This window comes from Nothobranchius furzeri, chromosome 6 (genome assembly GCF_043380555.1).
Source record: "Nothobranchius furzeri strain GRZ-AD chromosome 6, NfurGRZ-RIMD1, whole genome shotgun sequence".
Lineage (NCBI taxonomy): Eukaryota > Metazoa > Chordata > Actinopteri > Cyprinodontiformes > Nothobranchiidae > Nothobranchius > Nothobranchius furzeri.
The window spans coordinates 33,719,440-33,747,170 of NC_091746.1; the positions used below are offsets into that span (position 1 = coordinate 33,719,440).

The window sequence follows — 27,731 nt, forward strand, 5'->3', positions numbered from 1 at the left end:
ACCCTGGTCCTCAGGTCACACTCTCCTGCATGTTTTCCATGTTGCCGTTTCAAACGCCAGTGTTTTCCTGCTGCCACACACCTGACTTAAATGGTAAATGGCCTGTATTTGATATAGCGCCTTCTAGAGTCCTGGAACCCCCCCCCCCCCAAGGCGCTTTACAACACAATCAGTCATTCACCCATTCACACACACATTCACACGCACATTCACACACTGGTGGGGATGAGCTACAATGTAGCCACAGCTGCCCTGGGGCGCACTTACAGAGGCGAGGCTGCCGAGCACTGGCGCCACCGGTCCCTCCGACCACCAGCAGCAGGCAATGTGGGTTAAGTGTCTTGCCCAAGGACACAACGACAGCGACAGACTGAGCGGGGCTCGAACCTGCAACCTTCCGATTGCGGGGCGAGCACTTAACTCCTGTGCCACCGTCGCCCCCATGAAATAATGAATGAGTGATTAAAAGGCAGCTGCAGCACTTGATGTCATCCTGAGAAGGTGATGTATATCAGGTGTGCTAAAGCAGAGGCATGGAAAACATTCCGGTAGGTGTGCCCCGAGGACCAGGACTGGGAAACACTGGTCTAGAGGACTAATGACATTAAATATATCCAATGTGAACATGAGCTCTGAAACACAAATATATCTGGGATGGAAGAAAGGAGGGATCGGGTGATGTGGGTGTCGTTATTCCCCAGTGAAAGTAGGATTGGCCACAGTGGTGGTAGCATTCTGGAACAGGGGGTTGTCAGCCTGTAGAAAAATAAAAGTGAGTGATTATTCAGAACTGTCTGTCTTCTTCTGAATGTAGCTGTTGAGTGTGAGTGTGAGTGTGTGTGTGTGTGTGTGTGTGTGTGTTGGGGGGGGGGGGGTCAGGTGCTCTGGGACATTTTGGCTTAAGTTCATCCTAACCCACATATGAAAAAAACATTTCTACACAGCTGAGGATCATGAGAGCAATGTGCATGTTAACAGAGGACAGAATGATGCAGCAGCAACACTATGTTCAAATATATTAGTTCATGTGGCAAGGTGAAGAAACGAGGGCCTGGGCGGGATTCAATCCCCAGACTCCCGGGTGAGAGTCATGCGCGCTAACTAGTCAACCAAAGGGACATCCCCTTGGCCAAGTGGCTAGGGCGCATGATCAATCGGGACACTGACAGGACACTCACACTGTCACATTAAGAAGTCTTCACTAAGTTACTTTAGCTAACTATAACACCACGTTTTAAGTAGATTACTCTAAGGGCTTTGAAGCTTCCAAACAGATTTAACTCTCAACCCTTTGTGTGCCTCGTTTCTCATTTGTCCATAATGTGGACCCATGGATAAATCTGATGTGTGACTTGCATTTCTACTCTAACATTCTTACCTCTGCCCATCTGGATTTCTTCTTTTCATTTTCAAACTTCTTGTACTCTTTGAGGTCTTTCATGTAGATGAGTAACTTAATGAGCATCAGCAGCAGGATGCCAATGAAAGCCACACCAGCGATGGAACCTCCTATGATCGCTGTGACATCAGGGGGTTCCGGACAATCTGAAACAGTGGTTTCAGGAATGAATGGCATTGCTGTGTGCACGAGGACAAAACATTTGAACCATTTAGGTTACAACCCTCAGACTGAAGTTCCACAGAAACACAGTGGGTATGGAAGTATTTAGACCCCCTTCAATTTTTCACTCTGTTACTGCAGCCATTTGCTAGAATCAATTAAATTCATTTTTGTTCATTAATGTACACACAGCACCCCATATTGACAGAAAAACAGAATTTTAGATTTTTCTGCAGATTTATTAAAAAAGTAAAAACTGAAACATCACATGGTCCTAGAAGTATGCTCAGTATTTGGTAGAAACACCCTTTTGAGCGAATACAGCCATGAGTCTTCTTGGTAAAGATGCAACAAGTTTCTTACACCTGAATTTGGGGATCCTCTGCCATTCCTCCTTGCAGATCCTCTCTAGTTCGGTCAGGTTGGATGGTGAACGTTGGTGGACAGCCATGTTTAGATCTCTCCAGAGATGCTCATCTGGGCCATTCAAGAACAGTCACAGAGTTGCCATGGAGCCACCCCTTTGTTATGTTAGCTGTGCGCTTAGGGTCATTGTCATGTTGGAAGGTAAACCTTCAGCCCGGTCTGAGGTCCTGAGCACTCTGGAGAAGGTTCTTGTCCAGGATATCTCGGTACATGGCCACAATCATTGTTTCCTCAATTGCAACCAGTCGTCCTGTCCCTACAGCTGAAAAACACCCCAACAGCATGATGCTGCCATCGCCATGCTTCACTGTGGGGACTGTATTAGACAAGTGATGAGCAGTGCCTGGTTTTCTCCACACATGCTGCTTAGAATTAAGGCCCAAAAGTTCTGTCTTGGTCTCAGACCTGAGAATCTTATTTCTCACCATCTCGGGGTCCTACAGGTGTATTTTAGCAAACTCCATGGTGGCTTTCATGTGTCATGCACTGAGGAGAGGCTTCCAACGGACCACTCTGCCATAAAGGCCTGACAGGTGGAGGGCTGCAGTTATGGTTGACTTTCTAAAACTTTCTCCCATCTCCTGACTGCATCTCTGGAGCTCAGCCACAGAGATCTTTGGGTTCTTCTTTACCTCTCTCACCAAGGCTCCACACAGCCTGCTCTAGGAAGGGTTCTGGTCATCCCAAACTACTTCCACTTAAGGCCTATGGAGGCCACTGTGCTCTTAGGAACATTAAGTGCAGCATATATGTTTTTGTAACCTTGGCAGATCTGTACCTTGCCACAATTCCGTCTCTGAGCTCTTCAGACAGTTCCTTTGACCTCACGATCCTCATTTTCTCTGACATGCATTATTTTTCTTCTTTGAAAATAGGCAGGCTAGATGCCCATAAGGTGTATGGCTGGCACACCAGCCAACACATCGAGCCAGCACAACCCACTGCACACAACAGGCACGTGAACCATCCCACCCCGTGTTCCCACAGAACCACCATCAACAAAAACCCACCACCCGCTCACACCTCAGTGAAACCGCACAACCCCACAAGGAGGCTCACCCCATACTCCCACTCCCACCATCAACACCCACCACCAAGGGCATCCCACAATCCACAGCAGACTCAGAACCCCCAACACCCCACAAACACATTGCCCCCCAAACCTCCTCAGGGACACTTCAGAAAAACCCAACAAGGCCCCTGACATTGCTGTCAACTCATGAGCTACATCAGACTTGTTGGACGCTCCATCCTTCACCCTCCAAAAGGCCTCAACTAGAAATGCCAAAAACGTCCTCTTATCCCTCTCAACCACCACACCAGCCCCCTCATCCCCACCACCAGTTGAAAAAGGCCAACCACCCGCACCACTATTCCGCACCCCCATACAACGCACCGCCTCAGCATACAACGCCTTATGCTCAGCCTGAACCTTCCCCACCTCCACCGCCGCCCTATACACCACACAGCCCCTAAATTAAAACTGCTTCATGGTTCCCACCACAGTTACAACATCGGAGTGGTAAATCACAACTCTTGCCATCATGGTCACCCTCGCACCTCTGACAACGCACCCCCACCACACAGGCACCGGCCACATGGCCATATTTCCGACACCTAAAACACCTCAGCGGAGGTTCCTCGTATGCCCTCACCACGAAACTTAGGAAGCCCAACTGGGCATGAGCAGGGAGCTCCACTGCGTCTAAAGTAATCAGCAGCGGAGTAGACCCACGCGCGTTAAACCCAGACGCCACACAGCCACCACCGCCGCCCCACTCATGAAACCAAACACCTCTGACTCAGTGACCTCGATGGAAATGCCGTACACCACACCCTCAATCACACAACCAGACCTTGACTCAGAAACCAACACATCCACCCCAGACACTTATCAAGCCATAGCGCTTTGTGGCACAGGGACTTATTCTGTCACACCACCACCAACAGCCCACTGAACACCATGGTAGCATCTAGCACATCCCCTACCACGGCACTCAGCTCCCGGGACACCACCAGCGGGTTAGAGGTAGCAATACGTGCACCTCCTACTGCCCTAATTTGTATCACAAAGCCACCCTCCTCCGGCCTCTGTTGCTTCAGCTGCGCAACCCAGTCACCATCAGACGCATCACTGCCGGCCCCACCGGCTGAACCAGCGCTCCAACCCTAATCGTCCCCTTCCTCCCCATTGTCCGCAATAATCGAGGCTGCTCTGAAGCAAAGCCGGGCCGCTGTCTTAATGGGCCTATATAGGCCATCGGCCAACCATCCGAACACCCCTCAAAGTCAGCCCAAACCCCAGCCTGCTGTAACACTCCTTCTCCTCCACCAGCAGCTGTCCCTCTCAACCGACCAAACAGCAGCCTGCTCTGACATGCATTGTGAGCTGTAAGGTCTTACATAGACAGGTGTGTGGCTTTCCCCAATCAAGTCCAATCAGTATACACACACAGCTGGACTCTAATGAAGGTGTAGGACCATCTTAAGGAGGATCAGAAGAAATGGAAAGCACCTGAGTTAAAATGAGTGTCACAGCAAATGGTCTGAATACTTAGGACCAATTGATATTTCAGTCTTTTGTTTAATAAATATGCAGAAACGTCTAAAATTCAGGTTTTTATTTAATTTTTTTGTCCTTATGGAGTGCTGTGTGTACAATAATGAGAGAAAAAAAAAGGAATTTAATCGATTTTAGCAAATGGCTGCAATATAACAAAGTGAAAAATTGAATGGGGTCTGAACATGTACTTTAGCCACTGTAAAAGTTTTGTTGAACTAAAATATTTGATAGTATCGCTGGTGATTCCACTTTCCTGTGTAAAACATTTGGTGACTTTTGTGAAAAATGAATTTGGAGCACACTGTTATAAATGCTCCCATTAGCAGTGTACCTTTCTGCTTCAGGATCTCAGCCCTGTAGTTATCCTCTCCAAGCAACTGCTCCAGTTTAAAGGTGATCCAGCATCCCTCGCTGTCCTTCTGGCGGCACTCCTTGCTTGATATGGTAAACTTTTCCACAGTCGTATGAGAAACATTTACACAGGCAGAGCTACAGTTCTTTTGAAAAGGACCAGAATTAAACTGGAGACATTCAATGCAATTCCTGAAAAAATAATTCAGTTGAAAAAGTCAAAAACACCAGCTGAAACACCAATCAGGATCTGAACAAAGTGCTGAACAACATCCTTACAGTTTGGTCTGGCATGGATCGGGACACCCGAGGCACGTCTGGCAGTGTGGGGGCTGGTACCCTTCCTTGCATTCACACTGATTACATGTGCAGGTCCCTCGGCCGTAGCACACAGAATTGTTTTCTGTTTGACAGCCTTCCGTAGAGCCCGAGCACTGGCAGACTGAGCCTTGGAAATTTTTATTACAAATACATTTACCGCATTTGCATTGACCATTTCCTGAAGACAGGGAGCAATGGAGAGCAGAGTCAGAAAAAAACATCCCTGAATTTGAAAATTAACAAGCAATAACAAAAAAAGTCTACTGTAATTGTAATTATTTAGAAGAAATCGGGGTATTTTAATAGATTACAAAAAAGAACCACAGAATTATGAAATCCCACGAGTCAAAACTTTTTAAAGATCAATTCTTGGATCTTACAGTGATGCTTACTGCAGAGGTTCACTTACAGACATATAAACATGTTCTTTTTCAAATGTGATCAGTCATTCACTTGCATGCATGTGGAAATCAGCCTTGATTTCCTGCATTAGTCGCCGAAAGAAATGTGCTGAAATGCTTGGGTCAGAAAAAGCCACAAGCTCCATGTAACACTGTAAGTTTACATCAGTGGACTTGCAGCTCATGGCTGCAGAAGGCTGCATTGATTTAGCATCTAGGAGAGAGAAGAGCTTGGCAAGTAGAAGCTAAGCATTAGCATTAGCAAGTCAACATGGCGGATTTGTGAAGATAACACCAATGTTGTTATTTCCCAAGAAGGAAGAGTTGTCATCGTATTTTGGTTAACAAAGTCAGTGAAAGAGCGACGTTGCTGCTTGTAAATCAGAGGCAAACGTTCATATATGATGAGTAAGACTTATAAGCCTGCTGTTTTTTTACCCTCTCCTCTAACTAACTTCAACTTATAGAAACAGAAGCACAAGAGCCTGTTCCCCCTCTTAAAATGGCAATGTATTAATTCATTTATACTAAAAACCACAGCAAATGTATTGAAAAAAACGAGTGAATGATTCTTTGTGTTGAAATCGGACTCTTCCTCCTAACTGTCATCATAACTCCGGCAGCAGCATTCTGAGTAACAATGGATGATAAATATTTTTTTGATTATCCTGACATCAAAGAATTGAAATGATTAAGTCTGGAAGTAATAACAAAGTGGCAACTGGCCAGGTTACTGGATGGAACTTTCAGCCGAGCGAGTGGGCGGGGCTTGTGGCCCCACATGTTCTCAGACTCCATTTTCAAAAGCCTAACATGACAGCTCATGTCAGCTAGATTTACTTAACAGAAGGAGACTCCTGGTCTAGTTTTGAATAATACTGATGCATAAAACACTCCTTAGCTGCGACCAGAAGACTCGACAGAGAATAAAAACCAAAGTAAAAAGTTGATATTCAAAGTGTACAGCGTGTAAAATATGCTTTGAAATAAAGTTTACCTGCACATTGTTTATTCTGGAACTTCTCACAGTGTTCATCGTCACACTCGCAGTAATTTCCATAGTAGCTACTTCCTTTCTCTGTGGTGTGACAGTTGCACCGCCCACACACACAGTCTCCTCGGCCCTCACACTCTGTGCCATTGTGTCTCCGACAGGATGCTCGCAGGGATTGTTCGTCTTTATCTTTAATGGAGCAGTTGCAGAGCTGACCCACGAATCCATCCAAGCAGCTGAAAAAGACATTTAAAAGCACAAAATGTTTAACATAGACAAGTAACAATTCAATCTGTATCTTTGTATCTGTTTTTGCTTTATTAAAACAAATAATGAAAAGGAAGAATGGAGATGCACATAACATTCCTTTAAACAAACATTTAATTCCTTATGAAGTGATTCTATAGAAAATATTTGAATTATTTTTATTCCGACCATATCTGTTATCAGAAAATAAACAGTTCATAACGTTCAAAACTGATGAGCCTTTGGTGACCATAGTCTAAGTGCAGCTAAGAATTAGTGCAGCTTACTGCTGTGAACCATAAACAGCTTCAAAGATTTTCCAGTGGTTAGTGAGTTATCATTCTCTAAAACTGTCACTGTCCGCTTCACATTACAGGATTATTTCAGCAGAATTATTCAGAGTATTTTTCCAGACATCAACCCTGGATGAATAACTATATTTCTGTTCTGCTAATGATGTTTTTGCTTTTATGCAGTAGTTCATCTCTATAGCATCACATGAGTAGATAAGAGGTCTGTAGCACTTTTGTTTTGGCTGGACTAGCTGTTAACTCAGAACAGGGATTAGCTTGGACTAGCCATTAGCTCAGACTAGCTTTTAGCTCAATAATCCTGAAGGATAAGATAAGGATAGGGATAAGAGCCTAAGTCATGCCCTTCTACTTCTGGACCATGGATCTCTGGAAGTAAAAAAAAAATTTGAATGTAAGTCAGTGGGGCCATAAAAGCTATTTTCTATCCTGTTTGTTATATGCCATGGATTTTATACGATATCCGTGAATGTTAAAGACACATTCTGATGCAAAGAAAGTGCTTATTTTTGAACGAGGGCAAAAGTTGTTTTAGGTTTTGTGTGAAAATACGTACCGGACTACAAATGTGCGTCACCAAATTGACGTCATGGGTTATGTAACGGCTGTAAATTAAGTGAACTTCAGGAGGAAAGAACCACAATAACTCTGTTCATGTGGTAGCAGCTACGCTAGAGGAGAGGACTTGTCATATATGCAATGTGCCAATGTCTGATTTGTCATCATGGTAATTACAAACTTTTACAAGCTGATAAATATCAAAGTGCGTGATGGGCGTGGCCGAAACACACATCATTACTTTTCATTTAAACTGAAGTACAACAAATGGGCAATTCAGGGCCAAAGGCAAAGGGGATTTGAAAAGAGCTCCTGTAGCCCCGATGACTTTCATTCATTATTTCATTCTTCCTGTAACTCATGAGCCAACCAGAAAGGGAGGAGTCTTGGGCTCCCTATTTCTCTGAATGGAGGCTGTTCAGAGGATGTACCGACTCCACTCACCCAGCACATTCCGAGTTCCAGCTACGACCCTCTGGGACGTACAGGACGATTGCATCCAAAACCTCCTGTTTTCAAAGCAGTTTCTTCCCCTCTGCAGTTAAGCTGAACATTGTTCATTATCTGGTCTAGTCTTGTCTACATATTGTATGGTAACATGTTATATCATGTATGCGTGAAGGTTTATTGTCCACTTTTATTATGGAACCTGCTTTTGACATGAAATTCTACCGGCCTGGCGAAGTGGTCATTAAAATAAATTAGTCAATCAAATGGGTCACATATAACCATTTCTAACTTTGACACAGAAACCATCAGTATGATTCAGAATTGATAAAGGTCTACCTGCATATTCCACAGTTGATTCTGCCCTGATTGTTGCAGTGAGCATGTTTTTCTTGGGTGGGGTCGTTGCATTGACACTCACAGCTGGTGGAGATGGTCACATTGAGTCTGTCTTTGACCCCCAGAGGACTGATGATGAAGGACTTCTCCTTATCCATACAAGAGTCTGCAGTGACGGTAACATCAAAGGATATCTGGAAAAGGCAAAAGGGATTAGCGGTCAACCACCTTTCTAGCAGATGAAAACAAAATGTTGCTTCCCTTGGCTTCTTCTGGTAAAACCAGAGTGAAAGCTTTTTCGTTCTCAAGTGTTGTGCTGGTCACTGTGTGTGTGTGTGTGTGTGTGTGTGTGTGTGTGTGTGTGTGTGTGTGTGTGTGTGTGTGTGTGTGTGTGTGTGTGTGTGTGTGTGTGTGTGATCTAGAACAAGTTTATCTACGTTTTTTAGTGGTTTGCGAGTTCTGGGAAGCATCAGTGATGAGCTGAGGGGAGGTTTCTCAGGTAGATCAACAGTGTCACATTTAGACAGGGAATCAGAACTTTACGTGTTTCTTTGAATAACCGTTACTCTGCAAAAGTCACATCGACTAAGTCCATCTATCACGCTCACTCTGCATCATTTTCTCAATGTGCTCATTTTCTGCTGTTTTCTGCTCTTGCCTCTGCTTTTCACCGGATCTGGGACGTAATTTTGGGGGGGGACGGGTGGGACATGTCCCCCCCACTTTTTCAAAAGGCAGTTTTGGTCCCCTGCACTTTTTTCCGTCCAAAAACAATGTTACGCTCCATTAAATGGATTTGGTTGAGCACTAGGACCGAAACGGAAACCGGTTTACTATTAGACCCGCCCAAAAGCTAATCTATTGGCTCTGCTGATACTTGCTAACGTATTATTGGCTGTTGCTGCTGTCACTCAAGTTGTAAACAGTCAGAACGTGCTCACGTTGTTTTGCTAGTTAGGAGCCGCTAGGGAACACCGGTACTGAGTCACATCGTCAACTAGACGCTGTGTAATATCAGAGCTCAGCTCAGCTTCCATTACATAACATTTGAATAAGTGTTCATTTGTGAGTCTTTGGTAGTTAGGCACAGCCAGGAGGCAGCATGTCAAGAAAACGAAAAGTGGATATAAGAGACTTCTTTCAAAGTCAAAACGTAAGTTGGACATGTGACACCCCTGCATTAAGCTCAGACTCACCTCCTCCTTCACAAACATACTCAAAACTAACTTTTACAAACTCATCTCCTCCACATAACTGACTCCTCTGACACAATTTATTCGTATTATTATAATTATTGTTTTATTATTATTACTATTATCATCATAATTATTATTACTAGTAGTAGTAGAAGTGTAACTTCAAAACTTTTATCATTTAACTTTATTGTAAACTTATCTATTGCAATGTATATGTTCACATTAAAAAGCTCTGAAAAATGAACAGTATCATCATCATCAACAGATTTTTTTAAGCTTAATGTCAAAGATGTACACTTTTCATTAGATTTATCTTATTTTTTCCATTTATTTTTTGTGTGTTGAAATGCAACAACTGTTTAAACACTTTTAAGGGAAAAAACATATTTAATATGTTTTTATACACTCAAATGTTAGGGTGATGATCATGTGTAAAACATTAGTTCAGCATGTCCTCTAACACAGCAAATGAACAAACGGCCAGATCTCAGGAGGGACCGTTTATGTATAAATAATTTTTATACTTTTGACTAGGCCTGGGAAAGTAACACATTTTGCTGGACGATATTTTGTCCAACAAATTGTTGATGATAAACGATATTGTCAACATTATCTAGACCAAAATAACCACTAATATAATGTTAATATATCATAATAATGCAAGTACACCCTTTAAAATGCAACAAATAAACCTTCATTTAACATTGAAATGTCCAGAACCAGAACTTCTAAATGAATAAAAATAACAAACAAAAATTGAATAAAAAAGGAATCTCACTCCCTGTTAGAAAATGTTGCACCAAAAACAATAAAAAAGACCCAAAACAATAAATACAATGGCCTATCCATTGTCAACAGCCAAAACTGCACTTCAATAATGATAATAAATAAAAATAATAATAGAGTTGTACATTTTTTAACTTTGATATATATATATATATATATATGAGGATGGAAAAATTATTGAGATGGGCACGTGACGTGTCAAGGGGTATTTACATAACACCCTCCACCCCAAATCCGCACAAGCCTGCTGTGTCCCCCCCACTTCTGAAATCAAAATTTCGTCCCTGCACCGGATACTCAGCCTCAGATGTGTTTGTCTACATCAGACACAAGGCCTAATTTAACCACACTGCCTCTGCGTCTATCAACTATGTGGACTGCTTGCACCTCACGCCCCGAGCCCTCCATCTTGTCTCATTGATTACCACCTAGTCTCACTCACTCTTGTGACCATGAAGGTTTCCAAGAAGCTGGTGAGACACTTCATTAAAGATGACTTTCAATGTAGCTTAGACCTCATAAGAGTATGAATTCCTGCAGAACGTTCCACAGCTGATGCCATGTCCACCCTTATCTACCGGGGTCTGTCCCACACAGAGAACAAGGACTCCTATGTGTGGCTGCATTGCTGGACTTCAGTTCTGCAGAGCCTGGCACAAAAATAACCTTGTGGTCATGTTTGCAGATGACACAGCAGTGGTTGGGCTCATAACTCACAGAGATTAGTCTGCATCTAGACAGGAAGAAGATCTGACGTGATGGTGTGAAGACATCCTTATTAACACCCAGAAGAGTCCTTGTTCTCCAGGGTGTAAGTCTGTTGATCTACTTTTTTTGCTGATGGAGTATTTTGGTCTGTAGATGTGGGGCTACTGGCATTGCTCCTAAAAACCTGCATCTTCTTGATAAACTGGGTGCTCAGAAACCCTCTGTCCACCACCAGCATGCATTAGGGTGGATTCTCTTGCCCATGGACACAACTGCCACAGACATTGTGGGGCACAAACCTGCAACTCCTCTGTTACACATTAAAATATCCTTTGTATAAAACCATCCATTTGACATTCTAGAGGAGGAGAAAGATGTTTCTGTTGCACCACTGACCTTTTCTCCAACACGAACATTGTCACAAACTCCTTTGTTGCTGCCTTCTTGTTTAGGATTAGCACAATTTGGCTTGTAGGCAACTCTAATGTTGTCAGGAAGAACATCCTGGGTCAGCGTGACTTTGGAGGAGAGTTTCTGCAAAAGTTGTGAGAAAAACAAAATAAAATGAATCTTTCAAAGAAGTTCTTGTTCAGAAAATCTACAGACTTTCAGAAAGTAAGAAAACTTCATGTTTGGGTCAGGTGCCTCTCTCCTACACACACACACACACACACACACACACACACACACACACACACACACACACACACACACACACACACACACACACACACGCACGCACGCACGCACGCACGCACGCACGCACACACACACACACACACACACACACACACACACACGGATTATGAAACATTTTGCTGCACAAAAGTTTTCTAACTGCAAAGGAATTCCTGGGATTTCCAGGACTCTTCCTTGCTTCACCTCTCTGAGCATCAGAGTTGTTACTAGCGAACAAAAACCTGATGGTCACCGTTGCACGGTTTGCTCTGCACATATGTCATCCCTGACTGTTTTGTCTTGTGAAATAAATATGTTGATCTGCAAAAAATGTTAATTTACTAATAATTACTTCCAATGTTTTTGCCATAATTATATTTCTAAAGAATGTTGTTAAGGAATATTCTAATCTCTCCTGTTTCATGTTGCTTAGAGTTGCTGACAAGGTCCAAGGTTCACTTGGACTTATCTGAAGAGTCCTGAGATAGCTGTCCCCAAACGTTCCCAATCCAACACAAATGAGCTCCAGAAGATAAAGACGAATGTCAGAAAACACCGAATTCAGCAAGTTGCCTCAGACCCAAAAAGACTTGGGCATACAAGTCTGAGTAGTTCAACGTTCTGTTTTCAATGTGTAACGCTGAGCTTAGATGAATGAAAAATCCCTGCTGTTATTTTTGCATTAGGCTGAAACCAAACTACTAAAAGGGAGGTGGATCTGGATGAGCTGAATGTGGCCACAACGCCAAAGAGCTGTTCACATGATGCATGATGCTAAACTTACATTGTAGGCCTTTTCAATCAGGTCAACGACATTTCCCGAATCTTGTGACAGGACTCCCACAGCTGATTTTGGAATCATTTTAGAGAGTTCCTGTACAAACAAGGAACATATCTGATCATCTGATCATTTCCAGGAAAGTTTCATAAAAAAATAAATACTTACATCATACACGGTCTTCACGTTTTCTGTCACTGCAAATATAGGCTGAATGTTGTTTTTTTCCAACTGCATAGCTAGTTGTGCAACAGATGGGTAGTCCTGTAGTGAATAGACAGGATAGTTATTATAAGGAAGATAAAGGGACTGACCTAAACTATAATCCTTAGTTTTAATCCAAGTGCTGTAGGGTAAACCGCTGTCCTGGCCATGTACCATTCTTAGACCACTCTAGTGGTTTTGAGTGAAGGCTGTCACGTTGAGAGCAAGGGGGGTTAGGACCCAAAATGCAAAACACCCAGAACGACACGAGGCAGGAGCGGATGTAAAAATGAAAATTCCTTTTATTAGGATGGGGAACAAAAATAAAATCCAAAAGGGCAGGAAGCCAAGCCAAAGATCTAAACCCTGACAAAACCAAAGGCTCGCTTTCTGAGCAGATAACTAGAGACCTGGTGGGGGAACAAAACAAAACAACGCTGACACAGACAATGGACCAACAAACACTGAGAGACGAGACAGGGTGCTATACACAGGGCTGGGTGATTAGGAGACAAGGAGCAGGTGCGTGGGAGAGAGAACTGAGGAGAGAACGGTGAGATCAATGAACTAAATGGGAAGGGAAAACCAAGCGGGGTGGGGGGTGGGGGGTGGGGGTGGGGTGGGGGGGGGTTGCACCAAAGTGACCAGGAGAGACTACTTAACTAAGGGGTAGAGAATCACATTATACAAAATGAAGATACTGACTAAATAACCTAAATGTACAGAGAACTAAAGATAAGCAAACGAATAAACCTGAAACTAGAGACACCTGGGGGGAAACCTGGAGGGAGCTGGGGACCAAAAGGGGCACAGAAGACCGGGGACACACGAGGGGAACCTGGAGGAAGAACAGCAGGGGGCTGGGGACCAAAGGGACACAGAACATGACAAAGGCAATCTGAATTCTTTGGTTTCCTGATGTTTTGCTTCTCATCTGAGAAGATTTGTCAACTCTTACTAGAATATGAAGTTGAGTTCATTAACTATCCACCTTTTTCTTTCTTCTCATTTAGAAACGGTGATGCGAGCAACATCCAGGGCGATATTGGAAGTAGTGCAATGCTACTGGTTTGCATACAGAAGTTTCATTTCCCGTAGCAGTTTATTTGAACCTTTCAAGAGGATTTTAAAAACTACTAGTCCCTGAAAAATGCACTCACGCAGTTCTGGAACATATTGTATTGTTCGCAGCTGAACCAACCATCAGAGAAAGTTGCATTGGTAGCTAGAAGAGCGATGTTTAGAACATGCAACTCCGACTACGAGTGATTGTGCTGGTGTTATGTCGATATGAGTTTCCCCATCAAGATTTGTGTTTTCCACCCTAACCCACCTGCAAGTTGGAACCATCCACTCACAAAAAAATAACCTACACCCTAACCATAACTCTAAAGCAAGCATAAAATCATGTTACACAGATTAATTTATAAATCATGCAAAACAAGCCAAGGCTGCCTTTTATCACTGATTCTGTTCATAACTTTTGTGAACAGGATTTCTAGGAGCAGCCAAGGTGTTGAGGGGATTCGTTTTGGTGGCCTGAGGACTCAGGTCTCTGCTTTTTGCAGATGATGTGGTCCTGTTGGCTTCATCAGAACGTGATCTCCAGCTGTTGCTGGAGAGGTTCGCAGCCAAGTGTGAAGCAGCTGGGATGAGAATCAGCTCCTCTAAATCCAAGGCCATGGTCTTAAATCAGAAAAGGGTAGATTGCCTTCTCCAGGTCAGGGACAAGGTCCTGCCTTAAGTGGAGGGGTTTAAGTATCTCAGGTTTTTATTCACGAGTGAGGGAAAGATGGAGCGTGAGATCGATAGGCGGATTGGTGCTGCTTCTGCAGTGATGCGTTCTCTTTACCGATCTGTCGTGGTGAAGAGAGAGCTGAGCCGGAAGGCAAAGCTCTTGATTTACTGGTCGATCTGCATTCCTACACTCACCTATGGTTATGAGCTTTGGGTAGTGACCGAAAGAATGAGATCACGGATACAAGCGGTCGAAATTAACTTTCTCTGCAGGGTGACTGGGCTCTCCCTTAGAGATAGGGTGAGAAACTCAGTCATCCGGGAGGGGCTCGGAGAAGACCCGCTGCTCCTCCACATCGAGAGGAGCCAGTTGAGGGGGCTTGGGCATCTGGTTAGGATGCCTCCTGGATGCCCCCCTGGAGAGGTTTTCTGGGCACGTCCAATTGGGAGGAGACCTAAAGGGAAGACCCAGGACACGGTGGAGGGACTATGTCTCTCAGCTGGGCAGGGCACGCCTTGAGCGGAAGAGCTGGCCCAAGTGGCTGGGGAGCGGGAAGTCTAGGTGTCTTGGCTTAGGCTGCTGAGAATCTACCGATGTAAATGGTCATGAAAATAAAACAAAGAATGAGGTGTGTCCAAATGTTTGTCCTGTACTGTCTATTCAATTTTTAGAGACCCTAAAAATAATTTAATTGAATTAAACTTTTCAACAGGCAGACAAATGGCTAAAATAGAGCTCAGTGTTTAACAATATACGTTATCAAGTGCATTGAAAATGATCATTGCAATTCATGAAAATTCAGCTATTTTTATTTCACCTGATGCAGAAGCTAAAACCCAGGCTTGGTGATGAGGGCAGGCTCCTTTTGTCCCAGGATGCAATAGTCAAGAAAGTAGCAAAAATGCTACTGTATGTTAGCTTTGGCTAGATTTTCACATCATCCTTCAACCCCTCTGCAATAGGCAGAGGGGTTGTAATGGTGTCCAGTATTAGCTGTGACCAGGGGCGGTCCTTACTAGTTTGGTGCCCTGGGCTAGCCTGGCAAGCCAGACTAAATAAATGTATTATTTAGTCTGGCCACGCTCCATTGACGGCTCTCGGTTGTGGGGCGGGTTCTACCGTTGTTTTTCAAATGATCTCCCCATTCCACTGGAGAATGAATGTGACATACTCTTGTTTCACTCTGTTGCATCATCCCACCCACCAGGCATATAGAGTGCCCTGATTGGCCCACAAAGCGGATAAAGCTCTGTGATTTGTTCACTAAGCAGATAGAGCACTATGATTGGCCCACCATTATGGACCAATCACAGCTCTTTATGTGTTTGAAACCCCTCTAGAGAGCTGTGATTGGCTAGCCAGAGTCCTGGTAGGAGCTGCAGAGGTTACAATGGAGCATGCCTAGACCATTCTTTCCAAAGCAAGTAACTTTTAACTAAAGTAACTTTTAGAAACAATGTAATCAGACACACTAGAATATTAGATGAGAGGCAATTCCTAGTTTCTCTGAAGAAGCAGTAAAAACATAGCTGTCTTAAGGAAATGTATTTTTAAGACATTGTTAATAGACAATTAAACATTTTAAACAAGGATATTTTAATTATAATACTTTAAGTCTTGTTATATTTAAAATTATATGGTGTTTATTAATACAGCTTCAGATAGTTATAAACACATTTTAGGTAAATAATCAGGCTTTTCTGTAATCAGCTGTAAGAGTGCAGCTACACCTTGACAAATCTACTCAAGTAAATTTAAAAAGTATTATTACTCTTAAAGGTGAGCTAAATTTTCTTCTAAAATATTCACAAGTTAACTTAAAGGAGTTCATGTAAATGATAAACAAAATTACTTTCTAACTAATGCAACCTGATAGGGCATAACACATTCTTGGACCACATTAATGCTACACTTAAACAATGAAATTAAATAAATGCATGAACATAAAATAGCTTGCAACCAGTAACATTGCTACCTATCCCTAACGGCCTAATCTGTTATTTACCATCTCATTGCTTTTGGTGTACAGGTTGTTCTCCAGATGGCACTGTTCATCGTTGGGGTCCAAAATTCCAGCCAGTTTTCCGTCTCCGGCCATGTGAAATCCAGCATCTGTTGCGAGTACAAGCAGTCGAGTGCTGTTGTTCCTCCAGCCGATTATTTTCTACAAAACAACACAGAAAGCTGTGACAATAATAATGATTGTGTGACCACTCTTCTGTGTTGATTGGGGAATCTTCATTTTCTTTAATACTCTGAGACTCGCTGTTCCTGACAGGGAACTTGAGGGTTGCTGTATTTTGTGTTGGTACAGACTCATCATCCTATTCTAAATGACGGGGTCCTGATCCAGCCGTCAAACTGCCCTCTGACCAGGGTGGGTGCTGGAAGTTTTGACATGGTGGTTGTGGGGTTTTCCCATATTGTGGCTCTGGGCTGCTGTGATTTTGAAGTTGAGAATAAACCAAGAAACCTGAAAACTACCTTATTTTTTAATCGTAAAAGTATCACATTATATTAACTAGCATATTAAATTGTTTCATAGGTGTGGTACGTTTGGAATTGTGACAGAAAAGGTCGAAAACGTAAGATGCATTTTTGTGGTTGTTTGACTGTGTGTGTTGCATCATGTATTACATCATTTCCTGTGACCATCAGACTCTGTGACTCCAGGAGGGGAGAGGCTGAACAAAGGGGGTTGGACCTTAGAGTGTTTGTTTTTCAAAATTCAACTTGTTTGAATTAATTTCTATAAGAATTACAACTGCAACTTTGAGTAAACTGGTTCACCAATCATCAGCTGAAGGTTGTAGCTGAGGCTGCAGATGGTCACTTTTGGAGGTTTTACTGGCTAGAGATTCTATAGCTTAGGATCCTCAAACCAAAGTAACTCGGGAGGTAGAGCAGCAGTCACAGTTGAATGGTGCACCCGCACACTTTACAGTTTTGTTGTTCTCCGAGGGTGCATCTGAAAGATGTTCCTCAAGGTTCCATGAGCTTTCAGTGTTCTGTTAGAAGTGTACCTCACAGACGGTGGCCTGCATCATGGCATCCAGACTGCCCTCGGGAGAGTCTAAGTTTCCAGAGATGAACTGACTGGACACCTTTTCCTTGAAATCATCCTGACTTGAGGTCAAACTGAGTACATGTCTGTATCCGAAGGCAGCTTGGCACTGCTGATCATTCTCATCACACGGCTTTAGCAGCTTTTCTTTGTTGGTGTTGGTGTAGGGAAGAACTGTCTTGTCCACAAAGGCACCGAAACCTGGAATTACACGAAAGCTGAATAACCCCAAACACTCAAGTCATCCTGTGTGTTCAACATTTCAACAAGAACTTTTATGCATTTGTTGCCAGGATTTAAGGAGTCAGACAAACATATAACCTTGATAATCACAAAACTTTTAAATGAAGGAATTAAGGTGGGTTGTTCCTGCTGTATTATTGTGTTCAATCCCAAATATAACAAAGTACCTTTGTTTGCAAATTAGTTTTTTTTTTTAAAATAAGTTTGTCTTTATTTTGTTCTTTGGTTTGTTTGAATCCACCAAGAATCAAATCTGGTTTTATTGTGAAGAGTATCGTGTTGATCAGATTCTTAAGTTTAATTACCTATGGTAGCATCCTTAGTGATTTTTTTAAGGGCAGCAAATAGATCTTGCCCCAGTCCTTTGACATTGTTCAGGTCATCCTTCATGGAGTAGGACAGATCCATCAGATAGTAGAGATCCACTGGGTAGCCCTCAGCTCTGCTGAAGGAAACTGTGAATGTTTCAGGAAGTCCTGCAAAAACACAGCATTGAAACAGTTCTAGAAAGGATCCAACAAAGAACCAGGAATGGCATCAGACCTCAGGTTTCATCAGTTTAAATGTGACATCATCAGACAACAGAAAATAACCTAATTTAAAAATGATGTTGAACTTATTCACACTTTAAAAGAAGAAAAAGCTGCTCTGAGTCTGACATGAAAACCCAACCCATCTGATCAGTAAGGTGTGATGAATGGTTAAGTTTAGTTTTACACCATAACATCTGGAACACACAATGAACATGCCATTATATTGTAAGTTGTTATTTCTTTGTCAGTTGTTGCTACAGAAGATGTTGACTGACCTGGTCTCAGCTTCAGGCTGACGTGTTGTGGACTCATTTGGACTGGTTCCTGTTGGCTCGACAATGTGCTCAGGGGGACATCTTTGATCGTTGTCTTGTTGTTTTCAGGAGCGATGATTTCAAAAATGTTGCAGCCTTTCTTTACCAGCTGGGCTTTAGTGTCACAGCGCACTGCTTCCTGCTCACCTGGTTTGGTGAAATTCTGTAAACAAGAAAGGCAACTAAACATTTTAAACTCTATTTATTTAAACAAGTTTCCTTGTTTCTTTGCTTATCAGAGCATCAGAAGGGGTGAGATTCATCACCCTGCATTCAGAGTGCAAACTATGTCTTGGCCCACTACACAGACAAGACACAATCTCACCTGCTCCTCTGACCATTGCTCCTGTGTCAAATCACGCAAGGGGGCAGTATTTATGGTGGATTAGTGAGATGCATGCATGGAATCAAAATGTAGATGGCAGATTAAACACATAGAAGCAGGCTGGTTATAGCGGCCAAAACAAAAGAAAATGGATGGACATGCACACCCACTGTCATGTATGAACACCCGTATGATTATTATTCACATCTGTGAGTTGGTCACAACAAAAAATTATAGAAATATGCATACAAGTGACATCATCAACAACAATTGTTGATTGATTGATTGATTCATTTGATTGATTGATTGATTGATTGATTGATTGATTTGGCATCCAGATTTGTGATTTCTGTGTGTTTGTAACAAACACTGACAATTTTCACAATTTGAGTGTGTGTGTGTGTGCGTGTGTGTGTGCGTGTGTGTGTGTGTGTGTGCATGTGTGCGTGTGTGTGTGTGTGTGTGTGTGTGTGTGTGCGCGTGTGTGTGTGTGTGTGTGTGTGTGTGTGTGTGAGTAGGTTTATTTGTCTCCAACATGTCTGAACAACACCTGAACATGGTCTCCTACCAGCTGTTTGCACCAGGAGCAGAATGGCCCTGTTCTGATGCAGTCGCCACAGGAGTTGATCACAGACTTTGCACAAACTTCTTCCTGTTGTTGACATAAACCTGCAAAAAATAAAATAAAAAATAAACACAAACCACATGCAGAATAAAGTGATGCGTAGTTGATACAGATAGTTAAGAACATAGAAAATGTGTACAGTGCCCGTCTGGTGTCATTAATATCGCCTTTGCTCCTCTCTGATCCCTCGTGCTGCAGCCATTTTTGTTCACAGACATGTCACTTCCTGTCTTGACTACTGCAGTTCATTTCTTTTTGGTCTCCCCAATGAACTCCTTCATAAACTGCAACCGGTCCAGAATTTAGCAGCCTATGTTATCACTAGATCCCCTTCCTTTCTCCACATCACCTCAGTTCTTCAGCAGCTTCATTGGCTTCCAGTTACATTTAGGTCCACCTTCAAGATCCTCCTCAACACCTTCAAAGCAATACATGATCTCATGGGTCATACCAAAGACTTTAAAAAAATGAGATCCAATGCTTGCCTGCCTGACACTCAACCTTAAGGGGTTGGATTGGGGGTTAAACCACCAAATGGTACCCAAGCGCAGCTGCAACTCACCGCTCCCCCAGAGGATGGGTCAAATGCTGAGAACAAATTTCACACACACATCAGTGTGTGTCTCAACTAATGGGACTTTAACCCCTCAGCATTCCAGTGTCCTGCACATGGGGCAAAACCCCATTGCATTCATTAAACCTGGAAATTTAAGGGGTTAACTCTAACTTTTTAAAGACAATCTATAAGATCTATCCTTCAACAAAACTCTCTTTAATTAGTTTCAGTCCAGTCAGGCTGAACACAGGACGTACAAGGGGGTGGTGTCAAGCTAGACACTTTGGCTGAAGGGAACTAGAAGCTGGCTTAAACAAATACTTCCAGTACATACTCAAGATAATATGCTGGTCAGTTTTGTTTATATCAGGAAAAAAGTTTCTCATTCTGTAACGTCACAGTGATCCCCTGCACAGTTCTTCCATATTAAGATAGTCAAAAAAAGCATGCCAAGCGACTGACGTATGGATGGTCACTGGACACAAAATATAACGCTGCTGTCCATGGTGCTGAAAGAAAAAAGATGGGATCACCAGCATCATTGAATGATTTGATTTATTAAATAAAACAATTGGTTAGTATTTTTTAGAAGAAATATCAGTAACCTTGTGATGAATATTTTATGATGATAGCAAGTGAATTTTCCCATTGTGGGATTAATAAAGTCTGTGCTGGTCCCGGTATGAGGTGAGCTCCTCTCTTGAAATAACTCTGAGCTTGACTTACAGGTGGGCGGAGCTGGAGAGCGGGACAGCTGCAGCTAGTTACTCCATCACCCAGATGGACTATAAAGAGAGGTGTGAGATGATTTCAACTTGCCGGATGATTACTCACTTTGGGTAGCATTCGCCATTTGTCTTTAGTGACTTAGCCTCAGGACTATTTATATTTTTGTGGGCCTTTGCCTGTTTTTTGACCGCTTGTTCTGTGTACGACCCTAGGTATCTTGCTCTCTGCATTATAAAGTTAAGGTCCCATTAGTTGTCACACACACAGGTGTGTGTGCGAAATTTGTTCTCCGCATTTGACCCATCCCCTGGGGGAGCGGTGAGCTGCAGACACAGCCATGCTATCTCCTCAAAGCCATAATCTACTGGGTATCACATCAGGCCACGTCTCCTCCCATCTCTCTGCCCGACCTGCTCTCCCTCCGTTCACCCACCCCTGGACTTCTCAGATCCCCTGGACTCCCACCAAGCCCTGGAGAGCCTCAGACCTGACATGTCCTCCCTTTGAGCCTCTACCTCTCTCATCCACCAACCTGCACCGGAGCTGCAGCCCTGTCCCTGACGTTGTCAGTGCGCCCTCAGTTACATTCCTTTTCCATTAAATTTTTGTTATTCCCCCAGTTGTGGTCTCAAGCATGATTCTGCATGTCTTGGGTTAGGCACTTACCTCAGAACATGACAATGCTAACCTAATATTAGCTAATAGTTAACTATTTTTGGGTTTTTGAGAGGAGATCCTTTCAGGAAAGCTGATCTCTGGAACACATCCTTAACATTTGTATGAGTCGTGAACACAAGTTATATGCTCAAGGCCACACATTTTTTCCCTGAATGTCACCAAACGGGCACAGTAAATGGGGGATAGACATACTTATATGTTGGAAAATGCTCTGCTTGTCATTATTTTTGTTGTTATTTCTGATAAAGATGGCTTTGGAGTAAAAACAAACATAATGCCTCTTGCATTGTGTAGTTCTGTTTTAAATTCCTTTGCAGTTTACCATTTCTGCACACCAGCAGCAGCAACAAGAGTGGGAGAATATCCATAACCTGGAGACAGAAAACATGCAGTGGGTCAGAGCTCAAAGTTCTGCACAGAACAGAAAGTTAGCAGCAGTTAGAAGAAAAGAAGCTGACAACAGAAGAGAAACTGGGAGGTATGACAATAATTCAACCTAAAAGGTGAAACTAATATATGTGATAGACTCATTCCATGCAAAGCTAGATATTTCAAGCCGTTATGTGTTATAATTGTGGTGATTATGGCTTACAGCTGATGAAAACCCCACATTCAGAATCTCAGACAATTAAAATATTGTGAAAAGGTTCAATGTTCTACACTCAAAGTCTCTAATCACCTAATAAATCCAAAACACCTGCAAAGGATTCCCAAGTCTTTAGATGGTCTCTCAGTCTACAATCAATTCTGAAATAAATGGACTGTTGCACCATATTTTAGGTTGTTGAGTTTCACCTGTGGACACAGGAGTGCAGAAGCAGGAAACACTGAGATGAAGTAAATCCAACTACATTTTATTAAAGTTTTGGTTTAGTTTTTTGGTGGATTGGATGATTCTGTTGTCCATCAGTAAGCAGAAAAACTGATTGTCATTTTTACATTTCACCCTGTTGGGTCTTTAGTTTCATGTGGAAGATCCACACACAGTCACAATAACTTGGCTCCTCCTCCTTATACTGGTCACCAGTCTGGCTCCTCCTTCCCATGCTCATGCCCTGTGTTGTCACGTGTTGCTGTGATCTGATCCTCCACCTAGAGCTGTTGAAGTGCCTCTCAGGCTCAAAAAAGTTTTGATAAAAGGACGAACAACTAAGTCCTTCAGCGGTACTTCTGAGTTAAAAAATGCTCATGAAATACGTATGTGGAGTAACCAGGTAGATAGGTTTTAACGTTGCAAATCTGCAACGCCTGCCTCCAGAGGGCTAAACGTAAGAAGGCCATGGAATGCAAAGGTTAAGACACCGTCCACAGCCAGCTTCATCAGCATGCTACAGGTTAACTGTCTGATTTTCAAACCAGATCACATAATGACCTCTCCATCTGTGAGGAAACCATAATAAAATCCCATCTCCTGACTTCCTTATCTGCTAGAAGTCACAAGATGTCTCCTTAAGAAGATGATACTTTAATACTTTAATAAAAAGGATCTCATTCTGGCTCCTAAAGTTATTTCCTCACTTTACAGATTACTTACAATCATATTCTTTTTTATACAATGAATGTTTTATCTAAAGTGATTTAATAATGTTTTGATTGCTTTACAGTAATAATGAATCAAAACAACTGTTTATTGTTGAAATGCATTATTTCAGATGTTAAATACACCAAACAAATCTACTTGATGATTTAATGATGGTTTTATTATCAGTTATGTCACATATTAAAATTAGTAAATTAACAAATGAATGTTATATCATATTTACTTCACATGTTAAATTAAATAGGCTTTTGGGGAGTTTCTTATAAAAAGATGTGACGTCTGACAGACTTTGTTAACGCCTCCAACATTATCTGGCCTCTGATTAGTCCAGCTTCAACGCACCCTTAAAATTGAGGAACGATTCCTTGTCTCCAGCAGTTCCTGCCTAAACACGAAATTAACATATTTTGGAAGATCAAACCAGGTTTTTTAACAGAAAATTTTTAGCGGCATCGAACCATCCTTTTTATAAACCAAACAACTATTAATTGTTTAACAAAACTGCATCAGATGCAAAATGACCCGCCAGCTTCCAGCAGTCACCCAGGGGAGCATCTCACTGACCAGCCGTGCAGATTCAGACGACTACGGCCTTTGATATCTAGAAGTCAAGCAACTCTTTTACTCAGAAGACTCTCCACCCGCCGCATCGCCAAGAACCCTCATCACACGGGTACCATAGCTCTGCACACTGGCTTTTGATGGGTTTTAATTAATTTGATAACTAATTAAACATCACTGCTTTTAGCCAGATTATTTTTATAATCCCAGATATCACATCCTTTTCTAAAACACTTAATTAGAAACTAAAGTTTCATTTAAGTTTGGTTATTGTCTCAGTTGATTTTACCTTAAATAGCCATTTATCTACACTTATTCTGTATGATCATTAGAAATATAGTAATAAATAGATTTTTATAAACTATTTACGTCTGTGTCAAATTATTGGTAAGTGTTGGTTCCCTGGCTACCCAAAGTCAACTGTTTCCAGTGTCAACTGGATATTAAAGGCTCGATAATATTATTGATTAATAATTTTTAGGAACATCACATCTGTTGAATACCTTTCATATTTCATTGACAGTTTAATAATTGCAACCACGTACACAACGTCACAGACCACCACAGGTACGTGACCCTCCATTAGTGGTGAGCAGAATACATTTTTGTTTAGTATTCCTCCCAACAGAACTATGTAAGCTAAGTAGTGACAGCAAAAAAGATGAGTGTTTTACTATCCTTCCTCCTAATGGAAACAACTGAAAAAGGAGGTGCAGTGGAAAACATATGGTAGACTGAAGCAGGGTTGGGACTACACCTTTACATGTGACTTGTGTTAACATTGATTACGCCGGCAGCTGTTAGCAAACAGGAAGGGAACACCTAGACATCAGATGCCAGTGCCTGTTGATTATGTAGCTGTAAAAGTTCAACACACTGGCATGTTCTGTAAGAGTTCGCTGTTACTGATGAAGGATTCAGACCAAAGCCCCTTCAACACATTTGTTCATATTAAACTATGATTTTTTTTTCAAGTGATTTATTTATTTTGACACATTCATCGATTTTTAGTCACGTACCTTTAAAAGACGTGTGTTAAAGTGGTGCACAGTCACCAGTTTCCACGAGTTTTCTGTTACACAGGAGAAACAGATGCTGCTGAACTCAGACTGGAACAAGTTGCATCCTCCGTTATTATGCCATTTACCTACGGAAATAACAATGATACACTTATTTATTTGACATCAGTTAAAAAAAGATGTGAATGTGACCCAGAAGAACGGTAGATGACCGACGGGAGAAAGACTCCATGGTAAATGGTAAATGGCCTGTATTTGGTATAGCGCCTTTGAGAGTCCTGGAACCCCCCAAGGCACTTTACAACACAATCAGTCATTCACCCATTCACACACCTATTCACACCCTGGTGGTGATGAGCTACATTGTAGCCACAGCTGCCCTGGGGCACACTGACAGCTGTCTGCATTTAACAGCCGCCACCGGTCCCTCCGGCCACCACCAGCAGGCAGGGTGGGTTAATAAAGCTTCCTCCATGAGTGTTTCTAAGGAGTTTCATTGCCTGCTTGATGGTAAAACCTTTACAACAACACGACAGTAACAAACACCTATGAAGGGCCAACAAGGACATTATATCAGATGACCTTCTCTAAAGTGTGAAAATGGACACTGTACAACATCAACCGGCTGCATATGTGCAGCCTTCATTTAGTTGTTTTACACTCTGACATCAGTGACACCTTTTGCATTACTTAGGTGGTGGCCTGGGATGGTCTCAAATTCCCAGCCTGACTCATTGTCCCACATATTCTATGTATATTTCATTCTAGGTTCCATTTTTAGCCTTTGATTAAAAGTTTAGTAAAATATTGATTAGGGAGCTTTTCCTGAAATACATAGGAAATAAGCACCATACCATGCACTCCAAGTATTAGTTTTGTTTGATCACACTCCTGTCTGGTTCATGGTGGCACAGCAGAATACTCTTAACACGGTTCTTCTGCCCCCTACAATTTCACGCCCCAGCTGGCTGGCCCCTTCAAAATTTCTTCAGGATTTTTTTAGTTTCTTCATTGTCGTTTACATCCAGAATTTTTTCTTTTGATTCACCTTTCATAATGTTGATTTCATTTGTGTTTAAACCAATAGATGAGTAATGTCTGAAAGGGAGACTGAGCCAATGCTCCCTTGTAGGATAACATGCATGTGGTGGGGACTGATATGGGATGTTCTCTTGTCTGGTGTGCTCTTCCTGGTGGGTAATTTCAGTGTGGCTGAAGCATTTCAGACAGAATTCTCTCCATGCTGTATTTTTTTATTTTATTTTTTTTACAATAATCTAAACAAAATGAACCAGCAAGAATGGAATAGAATACTTTATTTTCATTGCATAAAGCAACATACAAGATTTGTCCAGTTCTAAGATGGACATACACCAAATGTACATTCATACATGCTCTGCCGCTGGCTCAAAATATCTGTGATGTGATGCAGCTGTGTGTAAAAGCCACAGAGTTCTGTGATGAACTAAAAGCGAACGGTTGCAGTTTGTCACGACTTCACACCATAAAAGGAAGCAGCTGGAGGCTGAAGATCTAACTGAGTTACTGTAACTTCCTGTTTCTCACCCGGGCTTAACCGGTTCAGCTGAATCCTCTGTTTACCTGAATCTTAACTTGAGTTATTAAACTTAAACCTGAAACACAGTAATGTGACATCTGCTCTGACTCAAGTTAGAAACATTCTGTAAAACCTGCCAGTTCACATGAGCATCACCCTGGTGTCCCACAGGGATGGGTCAAGGCACCATCAAGTTTGCAAAATATCAGTGGGCTATTATTTAAAACACAGGAAAACAATCACATTTTGCCATGAAGCTACTTTCATTTCCAAAAGAGGGCAATCTCTCCTGAAAACAGAAGTATTCACACAACCCCACTAACTTCCTGTTTTATTGCTCTATTCTCAAAAAGGAAACACTTCTGACAGAGTATTTAAAACAAAACAATTAAAGTTGGATTTTGCTTTGTTCATCCAACATGAAAACCTCAACAGGTTGTTTAAAACCACAAACTGGGAAGTTCATCCAGTTTCAGACACAATCATTTAATGAGCTTTCAAACCAAACAAAAGACAGTTTCAGAAAACTGGCCTCACTCATGTTCCCTAAAAGGTGACCAACCCAGACAGCCTTCAGTTTAATGAGGTCCTGAACCAACAGTACTTCTGGTGCAGTTCTGTCTGTAGATTAGTACGTAAAGCTTATTTATAAAGCATCACAGAAATAATCACCAAGGAAACCACATCAAACTTAAAACATGATTAAAAGGCAACCAATAAAATGAAAGATTGTTAAAAAGCAAATGAATAATAATAATTAACAACAAAAAAGATTATAAATAAAGATTCTGAAAAAAAAATTGGCTTGCAGCAATTCTCAGCAAAACTCATAATAACGACATAAGAAAATGCTGTCAACTCACCAGAGCCTTCACTGTGCTTTTTTTGAGCAGCTGCGGAGTTACTGGAAACAGAACCCTGACAAACTCCGCCCACAGCACAGGTCCTTCCTCTTGTGTTAGCTTTATGTTTCTATTTAAAAATATCTATTTAATATATTATTATTTATCATCCAATGTGTTTCTTGTTAGTCTGTATCCATGAGAAGTTGGTTTTTAGTATTTGTATTATGGCCTCTTACAGCTATGGTAACATCTGTGGTGTTACAGGTCAATTTAAAGTCTTACTTACCACAGGAACAAGGCAAGACATTAATAAAATGTAGATTTGCAAGGTTAAACAAATAACCTAAAATGGTGCAAGGCCATGCAGTGGTATGCATGTGCATCAGAGTAATCCCTCTAAGGTGATCTTAGCAGAGCTCATGTTTTCAGCAGAGGCACGGCATATTTGTTCTAGGTCGATAAAATGTCTCTGTGTAAGAACATGCACGTGTGTGTTTTGATGCATGTGTGGCAAAATGTGCAACTTTTAGTGGTT

General features: G+C 42.0%; 1 protein-coding gene across 1 annotated transcript; it reads right to left on the minus strand.

Annotated features, from left to right (window-relative positions):
• Window positions 1-501: 501 nt before the first annotated feature.
• Window positions 502-27,304, minus strand: itgb2 (integrin, beta 2). The gene is made up of 17 exons (XM_054747184.2): window positions 27,215-27,304; window positions 24,794-24,921; window positions 21,996-22,044; window positions 19,654-19,754; window positions 18,722-18,923; window positions 18,219-18,389; window positions 17,630-17,871; window positions 16,612-16,770; window positions 12,833-12,928; window positions 12,671-12,760; window positions 11,605-11,742; window positions 8,519-8,712; window positions 6,621-6,853; window positions 5,181-5,400; window positions 4,882-5,093; window positions 1,379-1,545; window positions 502-756 (listed from the first exon to the last, which is right to left on the minus strand). Exons 3-17 carry the CDS (start codon window positions 22,039-22,041, stop codon window positions 691-693), a joined length of 2,337 nt encoding a protein of 778 aa, XP_054603159.1. The 5' UTR covers window positions 22,042-22,044; window positions 24,794-24,921; window positions 27,215-27,304; the 3' UTR covers window positions 502-690.
• Window positions 27,305-27,731: the final 427 nt, after the last annotated feature.